We start from the raw sequence: 19,621 nt of genomic DNA on the forward strand, positions 1-19,621 counted from the left end.
TCCCAACAAAGCTTTAACCATGGCGATTGTGGTGATTTTCCTGAGATAGGGTGAAATAGGAGAGGTGGCGTGTTGTTGGAAACGTGGTGCAATGATGATCGAGGTGGTGAGGGAGGCTATTTAGGGTTAGAGAGGAGAAGAAAATGGAGAAAGAGAGAAAAGCGGCAGTGGTTTTCAAATTTTGAAAATGAAATACACGACGAAGAATAGAGCGATGTAGAAAAGAAAGACACGGTGGCGATCTGTGTGAGTTGATCCGTGTAAGGCTCCGCGTGTTTAGTAGGTCTTCCCAACTCAAGCATTATAAATTTGTACACAAGGCTCTACATGTTGTCTTTTAAGACAATTTTTAAACACTCCATTCTCATTGGTTAATAACATTTCACACGGATCACCATTCGGAAAATCCTCACAGTTCAATACAGATCTGACGGTCCAGATTAGCTTTCCTTGTTTTTTAAAGATAACATGCTTAATTTGTTGTACCTTAGGCTTTACAATTTGTAATTAAGACATTGATTATGTATGGTTTATAATATATATATATATATATATATATATATATATATATATATATATATATATATATATTAGAAAGAAAAAAAATGAAAACGAAATAAAAAATCTTATTCAAATAGAGGAGTGGAAAAAGTATAAAAGATAATAAAGAATTTATATATCATATCAAATATAATATACTTACATCACTTAATATGTCATCGCAAATTGGTTTTAAGAAAAGTGATTTTGACTTTAAAAAATAATGGTTTTGAGGTCCATTAACAACATCCATTAGAATTTGCCCCGATTTACCATTAATTTTCTTGGAATTGTCCTTATGTCTAGAAAATAAAAAAGAACACCGTCAATTCGTAAAGCAAATGAGAACCACAACATCTTTTCCCTTCCTTCCTCGTTGACTCGCCGTTTCCCTGCCGACAAACCTCTCTAATTTTCAGTCGTCATCTTTCTCAGCCTCGTCACTGCTGGTTCATCCTCTATCAACGCTGCTTCAGGTCTCCTTTTCTTCCTATTGACAGGTAACTATGAAGGGACATTTTTACAATTTAGTTTCACATGTTGTTAGACAATTTCATCTTGTTAATCATAAATTACATCATAATCATTTGTTTATTTTGTTAACAGGTAATTGAATTTTGTCTATTTCAATTACTGCTGCTCAATTAATTCTTAAAGTTTGAAATTGAAACCTTAGAAAAAGCATGAATGAAAGTCAAAATCATTTAGATTTATGCTGATACTATAGAGAATTTCAAAGTTGAAAAGATTTTTTTTTTTTGCTAATTTTGGGGATTTTTAAACAACCATGTCAAGAAACTTACTTTTTTTTTTCTTTAGATATTTTAATTGTTTGTTGATATCCAGTACAAGCTTGGAATTTCCTAGATGTATTGCAATTTCTCTTGTGGGAGGTAATAGTGAACCTTGTAATTGTTTATAGAATGGTATTTGGAGTTGATTTGCTTGAGGGTTACTTATTTCAAATGTATTTTATCTAGACAATATTAGGGATGTTTTAATAGTTAAATAAAATCAAATCAAGGGTTAAAACAAACATATACACGCTACACACTATATAGCTCAAAAATCAACCGAAAGTTGTAGTTTAGGAATAAAAAGTGTCATATAAACATAATTGGAGTTCATATGTGTTGTATTTTACTTCAAAGTTATTATTTATTTTTCAAAGAAGTCAAGGATATCATTATCATTGAGTTTCAAATTGTTTGATGCGATTTTAGTTGCATACAGTAGATATTAATAATTTTGATTTTAGGTAGAGGCATTATGTACCAGATCCTGACATTGAAGCAAAAGTGAGTAAATCAGGTGAAACCAACTTTCATAACCAATAACGTGTGGAGGAGTTTCAGAGCTTACTGAAAGATACATGCATATAAGGAGGAACTTTTTATAAATACACAAAATCGTGGTAAGGGCAAAGAGTCACATCAACCCATAAGTCATAATGGTTGTTCTATCTGAACTCCCAGAAGGATCTTCATCTTCTTCATCATCTTATGCCAATACTTCACCAACTTTTAGTCACAGTTCATCAACTCATGATCATAGATATGACGTATTTTTAAGTTTTAGAGGTCTAGACACTCGTCTTAGTTTCACCAATTACCTTTATGAGGCACTTATAGACGCCAATATCAGTACCTTCTTGGATGATGAAGAGATTGAAACAGGGGAAGATCTGAAGCCAGAATTGGAGACTGCAATTAAGGCATCTCAGGCTTCTATTATCGTGTTGTCCAAGAATTACGCTTCTTCAACATGGTGTCTCGATGAATTGGTGCTGATCCTTGAGCAGCGTATGACATCCAACCATATTGTCATCCCAATATTTTATCATGTGGAGCCCACACATGTCAGGAAGCAACAAAGTAGCTTTGGTGATGCAATGGCTAAGCACAAACAAACAATGGAGGCAGAGACGAATGCATATAAAAGAAGTCAATGGGCTCAAAAGATGGAACGATGGAATAAAGCCCTTACAGAAGTTGCTAATTTAAAAGGAAATGACGTAAAAGGAAGGTAACCACTTTCTTACCCATGTTTTCACACCTTTAATTTTTTTTTATTAATGCATGAAATGTCGATATCATCTTCTCCTCATGTATTTCAATAACTTTCTTTAATAGCATCAAATGAACATACATATATTTTATGTATTAGGATAAAGATGATACTGAAAGTTGAATCTATGTTTTCAATTATCAGTTCATATAGATATAGATAGATTAACCATTTTGATAGATTTTAAACATTTGCTTCTATTAAAAACCAACTTTGGACAATTCACTATGCGTCTACTATTAATTTTACCATAACACTTTCAAACATAGCATGTTTTTTGATAAATAACCCCTGTTACTTACAAGTGGTAAAAATAATATATAACTGGCACATTTTTCAGATGGTCACCACATTGATAATTAAGTTTGATGGGCTTGTATAAACATAGTAAAGTTAGGTGGCCCATTAGTGAATTCTTATATTGCATTGGTAGCTTTGGTCTTATAAATTATCAAACATACATTGATGACCTTACACGTTGGATAACTTGTAATGATTAGAAGTGCAAACACAATATGGTTTTGATGTGAAGAACATATATAAAATTAATAGCTATAATATAAATTTGGTTTTATTCTTTGGATAGATTAAACAGCGAAATTTGGTTTGTTAGTTTTGTGGATTGTATTTTGTAGTTCTTATTGAATCAAGTTTCAGGCTAGAGACAAAGTTTATTGAAGAAATTGTGAAAGACATCAACCGTAGATTACATTTACCTTTAAGGAGTGCTCAACCGCTACTTATTGGGATAGAGCATCATATCAGCTTCGTCACTTCATGGTTGAAAGATGTATCCTCACATACAACAGACATACTTACTATTTCGGGCATGGGTGGGATCGGGAAGACACATTTAGCTAATTATGTCTATGGGCAACATTGTCGTGAATTCCACACAAGCAGCTATATTGAAGATATAAGTAGGAGATGTGTTGGAAAGTTTAATGGGCTGCTTGACATACAAAAACAATTGTGTGGTGACGTTTCAAAAACAAGTTCAATTCAAGTTTATGATGTTTCAGTATACACCTCAAAGATAGAGAATGCAGTAGCTCATAAAAGGGTGTTTCTTGTTCTTGATGATATTGATAGTATTGAGCAGTTGGATGCATTACTTGGAAGCAAAGGTTTTCATCCCGGAAGCAAAATTATAATAACAACAAAGAACACATGGTTGACAGAGAGTTGTACACTATTCAAAACAAACATTAAACCCAAGAATGAAAGGCTTTTGCTTCGAGGCTTGGATGAGATTGAGTCACAACAACTTTTTTGTTTTCATGCATTCACGATCAACCATCCCAAGCCAGGTTATGAAGAGGTATCAGATAAGATTTTGAAGTATTGTGAAGGACATCCATTGGCTCTAAAAGTTTTGGGCAAGTCTCTGCATAATCGGGATGTGGCTTACTGGGAAGGGTGCATAGAAGGGCTAAAGAAAGAAACATGTTCCCATATAAATAATGTCTTGAGAATGAGCTTTGATTCTTTGCCATCTAACAATGATAAGGAGTTGTTTAAATATATTGCTTGTTATTTTGTTGGAATAGATAGAGATGTTACTGAAACAATATTAGAGGCATGTGATATAAACACAAAATCTGGAATCACGAATCTCCTTGACCGATTCCTTCTTAGAATTGGATGGGATAACGAATTGAAGATGCATCAGTTGGTTCAAGAGATGGGAAGATTTGAAGTACGTCAAGAATCACTTGATAAACCATGGAAGCGAAGTCGGTTATGGTGTGATAAAGAGTCATTCAGAGTGTTAAAACAAAAAAAGGTAAAAGGCCATGTATGCTTGTAGTAGTTAGTGTGCATCTCCATAATATTTTGTATAGTCTAATTTTTTTATTTGCATTCTGTTTCTTTTTAGGGTAAGGGAAATCTTGTAGGCCTTTCCCTTGACATGCGCATGCTTGAGAAAGAGAAGTTAGGTGCATCATTTGAGCTGAAAACAGATGCGTTGAGCAACATGGATAGTCTGATGCTACTACAACTCAATTATGTTCACATGAATGGGTCTTATGAGAACTTTCCGGAGGAATTAAGATGCTTGTGTATGCATGGGTTTCGTTTAAAGTCTATACCTTTAGACTTACCTATGGAGAATCTTGTTGCTCTTGACATGTCATATAGTAATATTGAATATTTTGTTGGTTGTTATAGAGATCCACAACGACTTGAGAAGAAGCAAAAGGTAACTTATCTTCATACTGTATTCATTAATGTTGAGTTGATGAAATTCACTATGATTCAAATTTTCAATTTTGTAGTTGGACGAATCGTGCTTAAAAAAGAAAAGGTTGCTTGGATCATTGAAGATACTTAATTTAAGTTTCTGTGGACACCTTCGTAGTCTTGGTGACTTTGACCAACTCCCTGCACTTGAGAGGTTAATAGTTAGAAATTGCATTGGTCTGGTTGAGGTTTGTGAATCAATTGAAAAATGTGTTGATCTTTTCCTCATCGATCTGAGCTACTGCAACAAGCTTGAAAAACTTCCAAGAAATATAGGCATGTTAAAGAAGGTTAAAATGATGTGGCTAGATGGTTGTAGTCTCGGTGAGTCTCAAATCAAGATTAGAGATATGGACTCACTGGAAATGTGGAAGGCTAACAAAAACATTGGCATAAACACAAGAACCTCTTCCATCGCCTTTGTGGGTGCTATACCAAGGGATTTGAAGTTCTTTGCAAGTTCTTTACGGAGCTCTCTAGTACGGTTGTCACTTGCAAATAGTAATTTGTCTACTGAATCCTTTCCCATGGACTTTAGTTGTCTATCCATGTTAGAGAAATTATATTTAGACGAAAATCCTATCACTTCCATGCCACATTATGTGAGAACCCTTCCTAGGATTGATTTGCTTAGTATGACGAACTGTGATAAGTTGAAGTCAGTGGAATATCCTCCACAAACACTTAGCCAGTTGGCACTATATTCTGATCGTGATGCTTTTACAAAAAAAGTAGTTTTTAATCTAGAAATGTCCCCTCTCCACTTACACTCTTTTTCTAGAAGTTCTGCACCTGGGGCGTATGAATTTGAAGGCATGATCAAAATCCAATCAATGGTGGATGTTGAGGAAAAGGTATTACGTAGCTTGGGCTGGACTAATATAGACTTCCTTAAGGAGAGGCGTGTGGGAACCAATTCTTCAGAATCTGAAATCCAGGTTTCGTCTAGTTAACTATATCTTTATGTGAATATGTATAATGTAATTATTATGGTGATTAATTAAGGTGGTTATATTTGCAGATGATTTATGAATACGGAATATTCAGCACAATGTATGAACAAAAAGAAATACCGAGTTGGTTTAGGCATAGAAGTGAGGGGCCATCAATATCATTTACCATCCCATCATCTCCAAACAATCTTACAGGACTTAACTTCTGCTCTGTGAACATGTTGCAAATTCTGGATGACTATATGGATGAAGTTCCATATGGTCATTTCCCTCTTACACCAATGATCACAATTAGTAATATAACAAAGAACCGCATGTGGATATACGAACGTTTCCAGGACAAATCTTGTGTACGTGGAAAGTGTTGGATGTTGTTAAGTCATTGGATGTTTACGATGAATGAGATGGAGGTTGGTGACCATGTTACTATTACTGTTACAGAGAGGTATAATGAAGTTATAAAGGAGTGTGGGGTGAGTCTTGTGTATGATGATGGAGAGAAGATGGATGAAGAAGAAGATGCGTTGGGTTATTACAAGTCATGGAATCACATAATTGGTGGAGATCTCTCCCCTTTTGAAACAACAACCACCGGAGAATACATCCTAAATAACTTCCAATTTTTTATTAATGTCACTCAATTGTTTCCCTATCATCGTAAATTCATTGCATATGGCCCCGACTATAAAGGTAGATGTCGTTTATCTTAAAGAAAAAATTATTGTCATGTCTGATGTATAAAATGACCTGACCAAAGTGGATGTGTGTGAATAATGATTATCACATAACCTTTTATCTGTTTTCAGAAAGATACAAACCGTGGTTTAGAGCTTTATCCCCAAGGAAGCCTGACATAATCTCAGGTTTGTTTTTTGATGCCAAAACATTTCTCTCATTACATGAATAAAAGCCATACACAACCAAATGTATTACCATAAAAGCTTTTTTTTTTCGTCTAAGATGTAACAAAATAATGGAATTATAACATTGTAATGAATGCTTGAAAATGCAATTTTATTATAGCCGAGTGGGAGCATATGATCTCTGTGTATTTATGCAACTTCTGAAATTTGTATATTGATTGCAACAGGAACAACCTCAAGTGCAAACTGAATAGGAATCTCATTTATCATTTCAGCATGGGTCAAAAGGGGAAATGTTCACTGTGGTGTTGAATATGATAGTCTATCACTTGTTAGTGGTGTCGATTGTTACTAATGTAACACTTTTCATTAGTGGTCAATGGAACGATTTGCAGGGATAAGTGGTGAGTTTTTTCAATAGGGGAAGATGGCATACTTGATTATTATGATTTGCAACTTGTGCACATTGGTGAAGTTGAGTTGATTTTTGAGTACTTTTGGTATGCCGATTATGGTGATTATAGTGGTTTTTATATTTTGGGATAAGATGAATGGTGATTGCTACTGTGTTGGCCATTTGGGGTTGTGCTTCTAATGTTTAGATGAATCTCATACAAGAAATGGAAGTGAAGTTGTGGATGAGGTTTTTCTTTTTAAAATGAAAATGAGTTTATGTATCCAGAAATAGGAAAAAAAATGACATTCAATTCTATAACTGGTCTCCGCCTTCTTTCACATCATAATAATCAACAAATCTACTGGGAGAATTAAATGAGAGGGACATTTACATCTTTTTTTTGCAAATATTGAGTATCAAAAATGGTTACTATACATCCGGTCCTAAGCCCAAGGCACCTACAAAGTTGTTAATGTTCCCACATTTTAGGTGAACTTTTTTGTCCCATTATCATGTATTTGAGTCATAATCCAGTGTATGTGTTTGTTGTCATGTCTTATCCTTTTGGGTGGAACTAAAACTTGCAATGTTTACCCCTTTGAATATGTCTGTGTCCAGGTCCTCCAGGTCCTGGTCTGATGCAAAGCAAACATAATACAAAGTTGTTCCTTTTTTCTCTAGCCCTAAGTTCTTGGATATATGAAAAAAACATCAATGCGTTATGCCAAACGAAATACAAGATGTCATCTTCTTTCATGTCCCATTCTTTTTGGTGAAAAAAAACGCAAGAGAAATCATCTTGTTTTCATCGAGTACGAATAGTTAAAAACAAAGTAAATTGCACGAATGGTCCCTATGGTTTGGGGTAATTTGCGCATTTGGTCCCTAACTTATTTTTTAACTCGGAAAGTCCATATTGTTTGTTTTTGTTACGCCACTGGTCCCTACTGTTTATTTTTGTTACGCGCTTGGTCTCTATCTTACCTAAAAAAAACTATTATTTAAATAGGGAAAAATGATGAGGTAGGTAAGGTAAGGTGAGAGGATGAGGTTGGTGGTGTGTTTATTTAAATAAATTAGAAAATCAAGGGCAAAATAGTTTTTTTAGGTAAGACAAGTACCAAGCGCGTAACAAAATCAAACAGTAGGGACCTTCCAAGTTAAAAAAATAAGTTAGGGACCAATCGTGTAAATTAACCTAAACCATAAGGACCATTCGTGTAATTTACTCTTAAAAAATTTATCATATTTGGCATCCGGTTATGATCCTAATCTAGTGCACCCTTTATTGTCCCGCCTTTTTGGTTGGAAACTAAATATAAGTCTTATCCCATATGCATCAATCCCCATCCAAATCCAAATCCAATGTGGGACAAAAAAACATTAGCCTCGGTACCAATCAAATACACACCAAACATAATACAAAGTCGTTGTGTTCTCTTACGCCTCACCCTTTTAAGTGGGACAAAATTGTAAGTTTTGTAGCATTAGCTTCATTTATGGTCTTTTAATTCAATTGGTGTCAAACATTGCTCAACAGAAGTATGTTGCTAGTTCTTGCATCTAACACTTAAGACATTCTCGAAGATGGTATTCTTGTATAGTTAAACCTAAGAAATGAATATAATTTATTGTTCTTTATAATGGATCATATTTAAAAAATCTACTTATAACATTGTAAATCCATCATTTTTCTTATTAAGGAATCATACAGTGGAAAATCTACCCAATTATAACATTAAGCTTTCAATTTTTTCTTATCAGGACATCATACTATATAAATCTATGCAATCATTGATAACTTTTATATGTGGAAAATAACTTACATGTACCCAACAAGTAACACACACACACACAGCTTGTATACAACAAGCTTTCACAGGAAAAGGATTTTGAGATGAGATGGTTTTGTGTTTGGATATAGGATGGCTTCACCTTCTATGGAGGTTCTCGAATGCATGCAATAGGAAACACACATAAAATATCTATTGTATTACCAAAAACCCATTCTTAGGGGTAGGACTACAACAAGCCCAGTGAACTACATTTTCTCCCACACTCTATCTATTCCTTACACCTTGTATACATATATAGATAGAAAAGAGACACAACATGACAAATACATTGGAGACATACTCCACTACATCCTAATAAAGAGGCCAACACATATGGTAGACATAGACCCCCAAAAACACAAGATGTCTACCACTAACCCACTCATGCATGCTTGAGACAAAGGAAGTGGGGTTGCATACATTTTAACAATCATATCTGTGAAAATTGTGTTGTATTTAGATTACATTGTTGTGATTATGTAAAAATCTAAAAGTACAATGTTGTAAATGGAAGCGACAAGAAGTGGGATCTGCCAATAAACAAATAAACAAAAGGACGTTGCTAATTCTTGCATTTAGCTCTTTAGAGTGTGTCAAAGATGGTATTCTTAGGCATTCAAACATTAGAAGTGAATGAAATCCCAAATATAGGTACACAAGTCCAAGGGCCATTGTGTAGAATCTGTAAAAGAAAAGTGATATTGTGATATAGCCTTTTTTAGTAGGCAAACACTCCAAAGAAAATGAGGAAGGAAAATGAGACTTGGGGCAATTTTCTGATAATATTTCCAAATGCAAAACAAGAATTTAAACATGCAGGAAACTAAGGCTCATCGCCATGTCCCTTATTTTCAGGAGTTGATGCACCACTACTCTACATGCAGAAATTAAATGCAAAGACTAAGTAAACGTGCGAATAAAATCAGGAGAGATGCAGACTTTCAACTTGCAGCTCAATCATCAAACTTAGTGGGTCTTTTGGTTACTCTTTTGGGCCTGCCAACCTCCTCATGCTCTATCTGGACCTGGTCTTCTGTTGGGCTGTCCAGAGTCGTATCATCACCCACCTCTCGAGAATCGACATTGTCCTCAATGTCTGGAAAACACATAAATTGGTCTCGGATGAATTGTGTGTCTTCCCAAGTAGCCTCTTCCATTGGACGTTTATCCCATTTAATTAGCAACTGCTGTTGAGCTTCGGATCTGGTACGGCGGTCAAGAACTGCTTCCGGCATTGGACTATCACCATCCTCAATTTTGGATGTTGCAATGAAACGTGAGCAATGAAACGTGAAAAGTTGGATGAATTTTGGATGTTGCAAGTAAGTCCAATTTGTATGCTACTTTCCCAATGCGATCAATTATCTTATACGGTCCAAAAAAACGCCTAGATAGCTTCTGATTTTTGCGGTCCTGAATGGACTTTTGCCTGTAGTGTTGCAACTTCAAGTAAACCTAGTCACCAACATTGAATTCTTTGTCCATTCGTTTTTTATTAGCTTGCTTGAGCATTCGATCTTGAGCACGTTCTAAGGACACTTTCAAGCTATCTAGGAGCTGTTGATGGTTTGCTAGCGAGGTATCAATGGACGCATTGTTGTTTGCTCCTGGAACATAGTCATGAATTGATGAAGCATCACGACCGTAAACTACTTTGAATGGAGACATATCGATGGCTGAACGGTGACTTGTGTTATAAGAATATTCTGCTAGATATAAGTATCTTTCACATGTTGATGGTTTATCGAAAACAAATGCTCGAAGGTAATTTTCTAGACAACGATTGACTACCTCGGTTTGACCGTCGGTTTGCGGGTGGTAGGCACTAGAGTGGAGCAATTTAGTACCCATTTGTGTGAAGAGTTCCTTCCAGAAACGGCTAACGAACGTTGGATCCCGATCGGAGACGATTGTCTTTGGGAGACCATGTAGCCGATAGATTTCTCGCATGAATATGGATGCAAGGGTGACAGTTGTATAGTGAGGCGGTAGGGAAATAAAATGAGCGAACTTGGAGAGGCGATCCACAATGATCGATATTGTTGTTTTACCTTTGGAGGGTGGTAGACCAGTAATGAAATCCATAGAGAGATCCTGCCAAGTTGAGTCAGGTATGGGCAGAGGTTGTAGTAGACCGTAGGGTTTGCGAGTTGGACCTTTGATGGCCTGACAAACTGCACAATTTTTGACAAAAGTGGTTACATCCCTCTTTAGGCCCCGCCATGAGAAGGTCGTGGAGATCCTTTTAAAGGTGGCATTAATTCCAGAATGACAACCAAAGAATGATGAGTGGAGTTCCTGCAACAATCTGTTCCTCAGGGTAGAAATTGGTGGTACCAAAATTTTTCCATGCAAGTAAACTAAGCCACCACGCAGTAGATGGTGTGGAAATGAGGCTGGGTCTTCTGTGATTTGGTGTACCATTTGTTGGCCATCTTCTACTTCGTGAAAGTATTGTTTGATTTCCTCGAGCCAAGGAGCTGTAGGGTGGGATAACGCCAACATTGTCGGGATGTCGACACGGCTTAAAGCATCAGCGACGGTATTCTCTTTATCGGGTTTGAAGTGAATCTCAAAATCATAACCCATTAATTTTGTGATCCATTTTTGCTGTTCTGGAGTTTGGATTGTTTGGGTTAAAAGGTGTTTGAGGCTATGGTGATCGGTGTATATACGGAAACGGCGTCCGAGAAGATATTGTCTCCATTTGCGAACGGACTATGTGATGGCGTATAATTCTTTGGTGTATGTGGATTGGCCTTGCATGGTTGGACATAGTTTTTTTTGAATAAAAAACTATTGGTTTGTTGTTTTGAGAGAGGGATGCACCAATTGCATAACCTGATGCATCGGTTGTTAGGTCGAACGGTTTAGTGAAGTCGGGTAAAGCTAATGTCACGAGATCTTGCATTTGGGTTTTCAAGTTGGTGAAGGTTGTCTGGGCTTCAGGTGGCCAAGTAAATTCCTTTTGTTTAAGGAGGACATTCAATGGGGTGGCGATTTTGGCGTAATGGGGTACAAACCGGCGATAGTAACCGGTAAGTCCTAGAAAGGCTCGTAAGGTAGTAAAAGAAACCAGGGGTGGCCACTGTTGAATTGAGGCGATTTTATCAGGTTCCGGAGCAACACCCGAACTCGAAATTCGATGACCTAAAAAGGAGATTTCCGAGACTCCAAATACACACTTTGTATCTTTTGCATGGTAATGATTTTGAAGTAGTGTGTCAAATACATACCACAGATGTGAAAAATGGTCATCTTTTGTGGCACTGTAGATCAAAATATCGTCGAAGAACACCAAAACAAAGTGGCGAAGTACCGGGTGAAAAAGATCGTTCATAGCCGATTGGAATCTAGATGGGGCATTGGTAAGGCCAAACGGCGTTACAAGAAATTCATAATGACCATCAGTCGTATGAAACGCAGTCTTATGGATATCTTTCTCGGCGACCCGTATTTGATGATAACCAGAGTGGAGGTCGATTTTTGAAAATATGGTTGCCCCGTGTAGCTCGTCCAGTAGTTCATCAATTGTGGGAATGGGAAATCGATCTCGAACTGTGGCAGCATTGAGAGTTCTGTAGTCCACACAAAAACTCCATGTGCCATCCTTTTTTTTACCAATAGGACCGATGATGAGAACGGGCTTTGACTCAGCCGAATTATTCCATCTTTTAACATTTCGCTGATCAATTGGGTCATAATTTGTTTTTGAAAATGAGGGTAGTGATATGGTTTGACATTATTGGACTGATTTTCGTTGATAAGGGGTATGTGGTGGTCATGTGGTCTTTTGGGTGGTAAGGAGGGTGTTCTTTGAAAAGCTGTTGGAAGGTTAGCAAGAGAGTTGTAATGTTTGGATCGTTGTGTGGGGTGGGTTGTGAGGTAGTTGAGGGTTGGTTTGTGGTTTCTATCTGCAAGGCATGAAGGGATGCTACAAAACCGTTGCGAATTAATGATGACAGGGAACTTGGTGAAACCGGTTGGGTTAGTGGGTCTCCACGGAGAGTGGTAGTGATACTGTTGTGAGTGAACGATAGTTCTGGAATTGAGAAGTCTGCCATAATCGGAACCGTGTACTGAGCCAGGAAATGACGAGGATGATGTCCTCCCGTTGAACCGGAAAGATGAAAAAAGGAATATGAAAGTTTGTTTTATGGAGTTGCACTTGTACGTCTGGGCAGTGGCCTTCACAATGAATGAATTGACCATTCCCAACCATGACAGAGAATGGACGTAGTGGTTGGGTGAGCAGGTGGAGGCTTGCAGCTATCCTTGGTTGGATGATGTTATGTGTGCTACCGCAATCAATCAACACGGTGACCGGTTTGCCACGAATATACCCCGTGACGCGTAGTGTTTGTAGAGATGACATTCCGAAAAATGCCGCATCAAACAACGACATGAATTCGGGTGGTTGAGTAACGTCTTGGGTTTGTGGTGGGGAGGCAGGGCGCGCCGGATCGTCGTCGTTATCCATGATCAATAGAAACTGGGGTGGCGAGCACTTGTGTCCAAGGAAGTATTTATCTGGGAAACGGAAGCACAACCCGTCTCTTCGTCGTTGTTGAATTGCTTCTGTCGACAATTTTGTGAAAGGTAGGGGCTTGGGTGGTGTAGGTAATAGTGGTGGGGTGGGGTTACTGTGTTGTTTTTCTGAATGCGAAGTGGAGGGTGACGAAATGATAGGGGAGTTAGTTGTGTGGGAATAGGATTTGTAGGGATAGGAAGTTTTTGGTTTGTGGGGTTGATTTAATTTATCCTCTAATAGATGGGCTAACTCATATGCATCATGCAAGGAAGTGGTTTTAAGGATTACAAGCTCGGACTAGATATCCGGTTTGAGGCCCGAAATAAAACAATTTAGTAGGGTTTGCGGCGAGAGGCCGATCACACGGTTGCTTATCTTTTCGAATTCCGTCTGATAGGCAGCTAATGAGGACGTTTGTTGTAGTTTGAGTAAGGTTGCTTCGTGGTTTTCGTATGTGGATGGACCAAAACGAAGTTCGAGGTTGCGCTTAAACGACACCAACGAGCCAGGAGGTCATTGTTGGCTTGATGTTGATACCACGATAGGGCGTCTCCAACAAAGTGAAAGGCTGTCATGGTGACGCGTTCCGCCGGAGGAATGTCATAGTAGGCAAAGAAGTTTTCGGCTTGAAAAATCCATCCGAGCGGGTTGGAGCCGTCAAACATCGGGAGGGTAATTTTTGTTTGACGAGGGTTGCGGTTTGCGTTGTTGCCGTGATGTCGTGTAGGGTCAGGTGGTGGACGAGGGGGTTCCATGTTAACGGAATCAGATAGTTTGGTGACGTGGTTAACAAGACGAGCGGTGGTGGCGGATTGGTTTGGTATTCAGATTTTCAGTGGCTTTGATTAGAGAAGCTAACTGGGTGTTGATATTGGTTTGTGATGATGAGGAAGTGGTGGCGATCGCAATCAATTGAGCAAGTTGGTCGGTGATTGTGGGAGGGGTGTCATCGGAGGAGGAGGTATCTTTTCGGGGTGGCATGGCGGAAGGAAGGAACGTGAATGAAAGCACCAGATGATATAGCCTTTTTTAGTAGGCAAACACTCCAAAGAAAATGAGGAAGGAAAATGAGACTTGGGGCAATTTTCTGATAATATTTCCAAATGCAAAACAAGAATTTAAACATGCAGGAAACTAAGGCTCATCGCCATGTCCCTTATTTTCAGGAGTTAATGCACCACTAATCTACATGCAAAAATTAAATGAACTTAAAGACTAAGTAAACGTGCGAATAAAATCAGGAGAGATGCAGACTTTCAACTTGCAGCTCAATCATCAAACTTGGCGGGTCTTTTGGTTACTCTTTTGGGCCTGCTAACCTCCTCATGCTCTAGCTGGACCTGGTCTTCTGTTGGGCTGTCCAGACTCCAGAGTTGTATCATATTGTCCTTCAAAGTTACTAAAACAAAGAACTAAAGAAGTCTAAATTACAAAATCCGTCCTACGTTTATTACTCTTTATGGAAATGGTCTGATAGTTTCGTACTTTCTTATGGATTTAATGGTTGGGTCACCAGGGACGAAAAGTGTGAGTATTGGACCATATCCATAAAAACATAAACCATATGGTCTATTTTGTCATTTTGTCAGCATATAATTAGTTATAGAATTAGTTACAGTTAGGCTGTCTAGTTAGGTGACTCAAGGATTAAAACAGTGACCAAACACTATTTTAGGGATAGAAAAAAGCTATGTTTAAAACTATTGGACAAAATCTATAAAAAGATAAAGCGCATGGAAACTTTTTGTAATTTAGTAAAAATGAAATACTTGCAGAAGTGAAGGGAAACTACCACCTGAGGACGGATTTTCACCATGGCCCATAAGGCATGAGTTATAGCAATTAAAGTTATCCCAAAAGAGGTTTTATAAAATTGGTCTACTTCATGACTTATGTAAATCCCCTTAAATTTTGGAGACTTTTGCCCTCTCAAGCCCTTTCTACAAGACACCCACTTCCAAAAAATAGCATTGTACTTCATTATTTGTGTATTTATCATTCTACTATAATTTCTTTCTAATGAAAAACTGCACTTCCATTTTTTTTCCTTATTAAGGCATTATACATTGAAAAATCTACCCAATAATATCATTGTAGTTTCAATATTTTTGTTATTGGGAAACAATACCTCGAAAAATCTATCCGGTAATAGCACTAAAAATTGTTGTGTATTGGGATGAAATTGCTATAATTGATAGATTTTCAAAGTACATTACTATAATAGGAAAAATGAAAGTATGATGCTATGATAAAAAATCAACAAAAGTATGTCATTATTTCTTGCGATTAACCCTAAATAATAAGCTTAACAACATGAACCGTTTAAGATATAAACAAGATCAGCAAGATACTCAATAAACTTACTACATTCTATAATGGACATAATGCACATTAAATAACAATATCATATGTATTTAACTGTTTATACCTTATCAACTAACAAGTCCTCAAAGACACTATGTTGTAATAAAACTAACTGGGTTTCTTTTGTTATTCAATTTAGAAGAAGAAATGCACAATTATGTAAGCAGTTGCGAGAATTTACCAAGAAAGACATATCAGCCAAGTTAACAGGTCATCCATTTGCCAATTCCATATAAGATGTAGAGTGCCTACTGATTTCATTATGGTTTTGTAGAATCGCCCATAGAATCGGAAAAAAAAAACACAAAAGAAAAATACAGAGGCCTGAAATTCGTTACTCCAACAGGACGAACATCACCATCTTTCCTGACAAAACCAAAACATATACCAAATAAGACTGACCTACAACAAGATTGGCACACTCTTTTCTCTTTTGGCACTACAATTTCTCTTGACATTGTGCCAAATATCAGATGCAAACGAAGGTAACAAGCAACTGTTGACATTTCTAAATTCACTATAGAGTACTACTATGGTCGATTCATTAAAATTGATTGGAATTACTGATTACGGAGTGAAGAGTATGCATATGTCATCCATCTTGCAAGACGTAATTAGAGGCTAAGGGGTGTTTGGATTAGCTTATTAGCTTATTGTTTATTAGTGGGAATAAGCAATAAGCAATAAACATGGGAAGAGATGCTTATTAAAATTAGCTTATTTAGCTTAATAAACTGATTTTCACTCAAAGTTAGCTTATTGTGATGAGAATAAACAATAAACAATGATACCATTCTAATCTCAAAAATTTCCTCGGCTTATTAATTTGCTTCAATTTTTAGTTTTACCGCTAGTCGCCTCAGGCGATATGAAATTATAGATTGTAAAGTCTGCCCAAATAATATCTTACTTTTAATTTACTGGAAAAGAGTAAATTTCATATTTGGTCCCCCCGTTTTCTTTAAATAGAAAAAAATGACAGAATAGCTAAATTTAATAATTTATAGAAATGATTCCCGACAAAATTACATAAACAATACAATATTACATAAATATTCCTTATGTACTCTGGCGTGTTTGGTTTTGTTTCCAAAAATATTTGTTGATTTACCGAATTTTTAATAAACCAATAACTTAAAAAAAATATTTGACAAAATAAAAAAAAAATTTAAAAAGGTATAATGATGTGACTTTTTGAAACAATTTATACGAGAAGATATAAATATCCTGCACACCACGAGATGGTGATGTGTAACTATGGTGGTGCGGTGAACACCACACTGGCTAGTGTGCGGTGATGCCCCCACAACATGTCATTTCCTGCACTTGCATCCTTCTTTTTGACCGTTGGAACATTTGAATTTTGAACCTTTTTTTTCTATATCATAAATAAACAAGTTTTCTATTTTAAACCACAACACAAACACACAATGTAGCATTCAAGATTTAGTGGTATGTCCTTTTTAACCCTTATTGAGAATTCCTTTCATTTTAGTCCCCAACCGAGTACGTTGGACGCACTATAGGAGTACGTTGAGCATACCGGCTCGAGGGTGGGATGCAGAAGCACCCACGTACGTTGGGCGTACATAGGAGTACGCAGGGCGTACGCTATACATGGGAAAACCCTAATTTTTAGGGTTTGTGCCCTATTTAAATAACTTATGACACCTTTGGACATCCTTATGACCAACCTCCACCTCTCTAAACCCTAAGAACAAAAGCCTAGTTTCCATTTGTGGGATTTGAACTTAGAAGTGAGTTTTGGTGGTGCTTTTTGTGACTTGAAGGAAGAAGAACACTTGGAGGTTGGTTTGGTGTGGCTTGAGCTTGTAGATCCAGAATCATCATCAACTTTGCGAGCTATTTGAGGTATAAAGCTCTCAACTTGATGGTTCCTTATGCTAGATCTAATTTTGGGTTTTATTTTAGAATTTTTGGGTCCTTTAAGCCATATTTGAGAGTATGGTCTACTCCAAAAGCCATGGATGGTAGATCTTAACACCTTTGAGGTCCCTTGTCCATAAAAATACAATCTTTATGAGTTGTATTGGTCCATGCATGTTTTAGGATCCTTATTATGGTTCTCTTCGAGTTTTGGGTCTCATTAAGTCATGCATGAGAGTAAACTTGCCAACTTTATGTGTTAGGAGATCATTAGGGACTAGATCTAAGACTAGGACGTGATGAGTTAATCGTTTAAGCACTTAATGGTGAAGGTGGTCAACTACGTCGTATGCGGGGAATACCTAGCTCGTACGTTGCGCGTACTGGCCACAGGGGTAGAATGCGGGGCGTAAGCCTTATTACACCAAGCGTACTCAGTAGCCTTGACTTCGTTTGATTTTCTCGGTTTGGGCCACGTTTGGGCTAAAAGAGTTTTAGGCCCTATTAGGCCATTAGCCTTCTGATTTTTGGGCTATTGTTAGGCCTTGGGCCTTCTTGGAATTAGGCCTATGATGGCTTTTGGACCCAATTATGAAGTTGGGCCATATTGGGCTTTTAGTGCAATTCGATTAGGCCTCAGATTTTGGGCCAAGTAAGGAAAGGGTAAAATGGACTTTTACCCTGAGGGTTTGACATCAGACTAGGATTCTAGTTATTGATTGTGGACCAATTATTAATTGGATATTATTTGGTGGTGTTAGCGCGGGGATTTTTACGGATCAGCAGCCCGAGATTTTATCTGAGAGATTCAACAACTTGAGAAAAATTGTGTTTAGTGGGTTGAAGGCACCAATACTGGCACATGGTTTATTATTATTAGGATGCTAGTGTTGGGTTATGAGCATTCTAACACTCCTAAGTGTACATGCAACCCTAAATGCCTTGGATCTATGTTTTCTCTATTATACATGCAAATATGAACATCCAAGGTATTATCCTACTCTAGCATACAAAACCATGAATATAACAAGATAGAATACATACCTCTTTGATGTAGAAAGTCTTCATGAAACTTGAGTGCCTAGTGCCCCAAGTGTGACACCTCAAATGGTTCACACAACACCAAATACACTTGGAATAACTTGAGAGAAACTTGAACACTCCATGAAATCGTTTAGCCCTCACACACACACATAGTGCACGATTTCTTGAGCCATGGGATTCTTTTATATGGTGGCTATTAGGGTTACACCATGTAACTCATGACTTTACCCATTCCTTATGCTCCATGGATTTTAACCTCCATGGAGTACCCATGGGTCACCCCATGGACTTAGTCCAACATAAGGAATCTTGGATCACAAGCGCACATATATAAGAATGAATGATTTACACAATCAACCTATATATTTAATTAGTCTCCTTTTGATCACTTAATTAATTCCAAATTAATTCTTGATCAATACTAATTAAATAATCTTATTAATATATTAGAACTTATAATATATTAACAAACCTTAAGTGTTATTTCTCTTATTATAGTCTATCCAAATGCATGATGCCATGCAACCCAAATGGACCATGCCGGGTCGGGTCAAGTCTTACCAATTATAGTTATGGACTTAGACATTAATCCAACAGTCTCCCACTTGGATAAGTCTAAAACTATTATTGTGTATGACTTCAAGAACCGACCGGCAATCGTAGCTCTCAAAAGCTTCTGTCGAACTCTGACCTTGTAGATGAACTCTGACCTTTGTCAATGACTTGTCCATTAGATAAGGGATCATATATTCCTCCATTCTAGATATCATATGGACTGAGACATGGATTATAAATCATTCTCTCTGTCCATTTGTTGTTTCCCGATTTCCGATTTATGACGACTGTCTAATTGAACAAATCAAATCAGTCCTGGCCCGACCGAGCACTTCCATTTG

At 37.2% G+C, this 19,621-nt stretch overlaps 1 protein-coding gene across 1 annotated transcript; it reads left to right on the forward strand.

Annotated features, from left to right (window-relative positions):
• Window positions 1-857: 857 nt before the first annotated feature.
• Window positions 858-7,616, forward strand: LOC145163498 (disease resistance protein RUN1-like). Its single transcript, XM_079082338.1, has 8 exons — window positions 858-1,040; window positions 1,799-2,565; window positions 3,265-4,393; window positions 4,487-4,810; window positions 4,887-5,789; window positions 5,873-6,494; window positions 6,611-6,667; window positions 6,895-7,616. Exons 2-8 carry the CDS (start codon window positions 1,991-1,993, stop codon window positions 6,915-6,917), a joined length of 3,633 nt encoding a protein of 1,210 aa, XP_078938464.1. The 5' UTR covers window positions 858-1,040; window positions 1,799-1,990; the 3' UTR covers window positions 6,918-7,616.
• The last annotated feature ends 12,005 nt before the right edge of the window (window positions 7,617-19,621 follow it).

The sequence above is a fragment of the Lactuca virosa genome, chromosome 1, assembly GCF_052849685.1.
Source record: "Lactuca virosa cultivar CGN04683 chromosome 1, Lactuca_virosa_CGN04683_v6, whole genome shotgun sequence".
Taxonomy (NCBI): domain Eukaryota; kingdom Viridiplantae; phylum Streptophyta; class Magnoliopsida; order Asterales; family Asteraceae; genus Lactuca; species Lactuca virosa.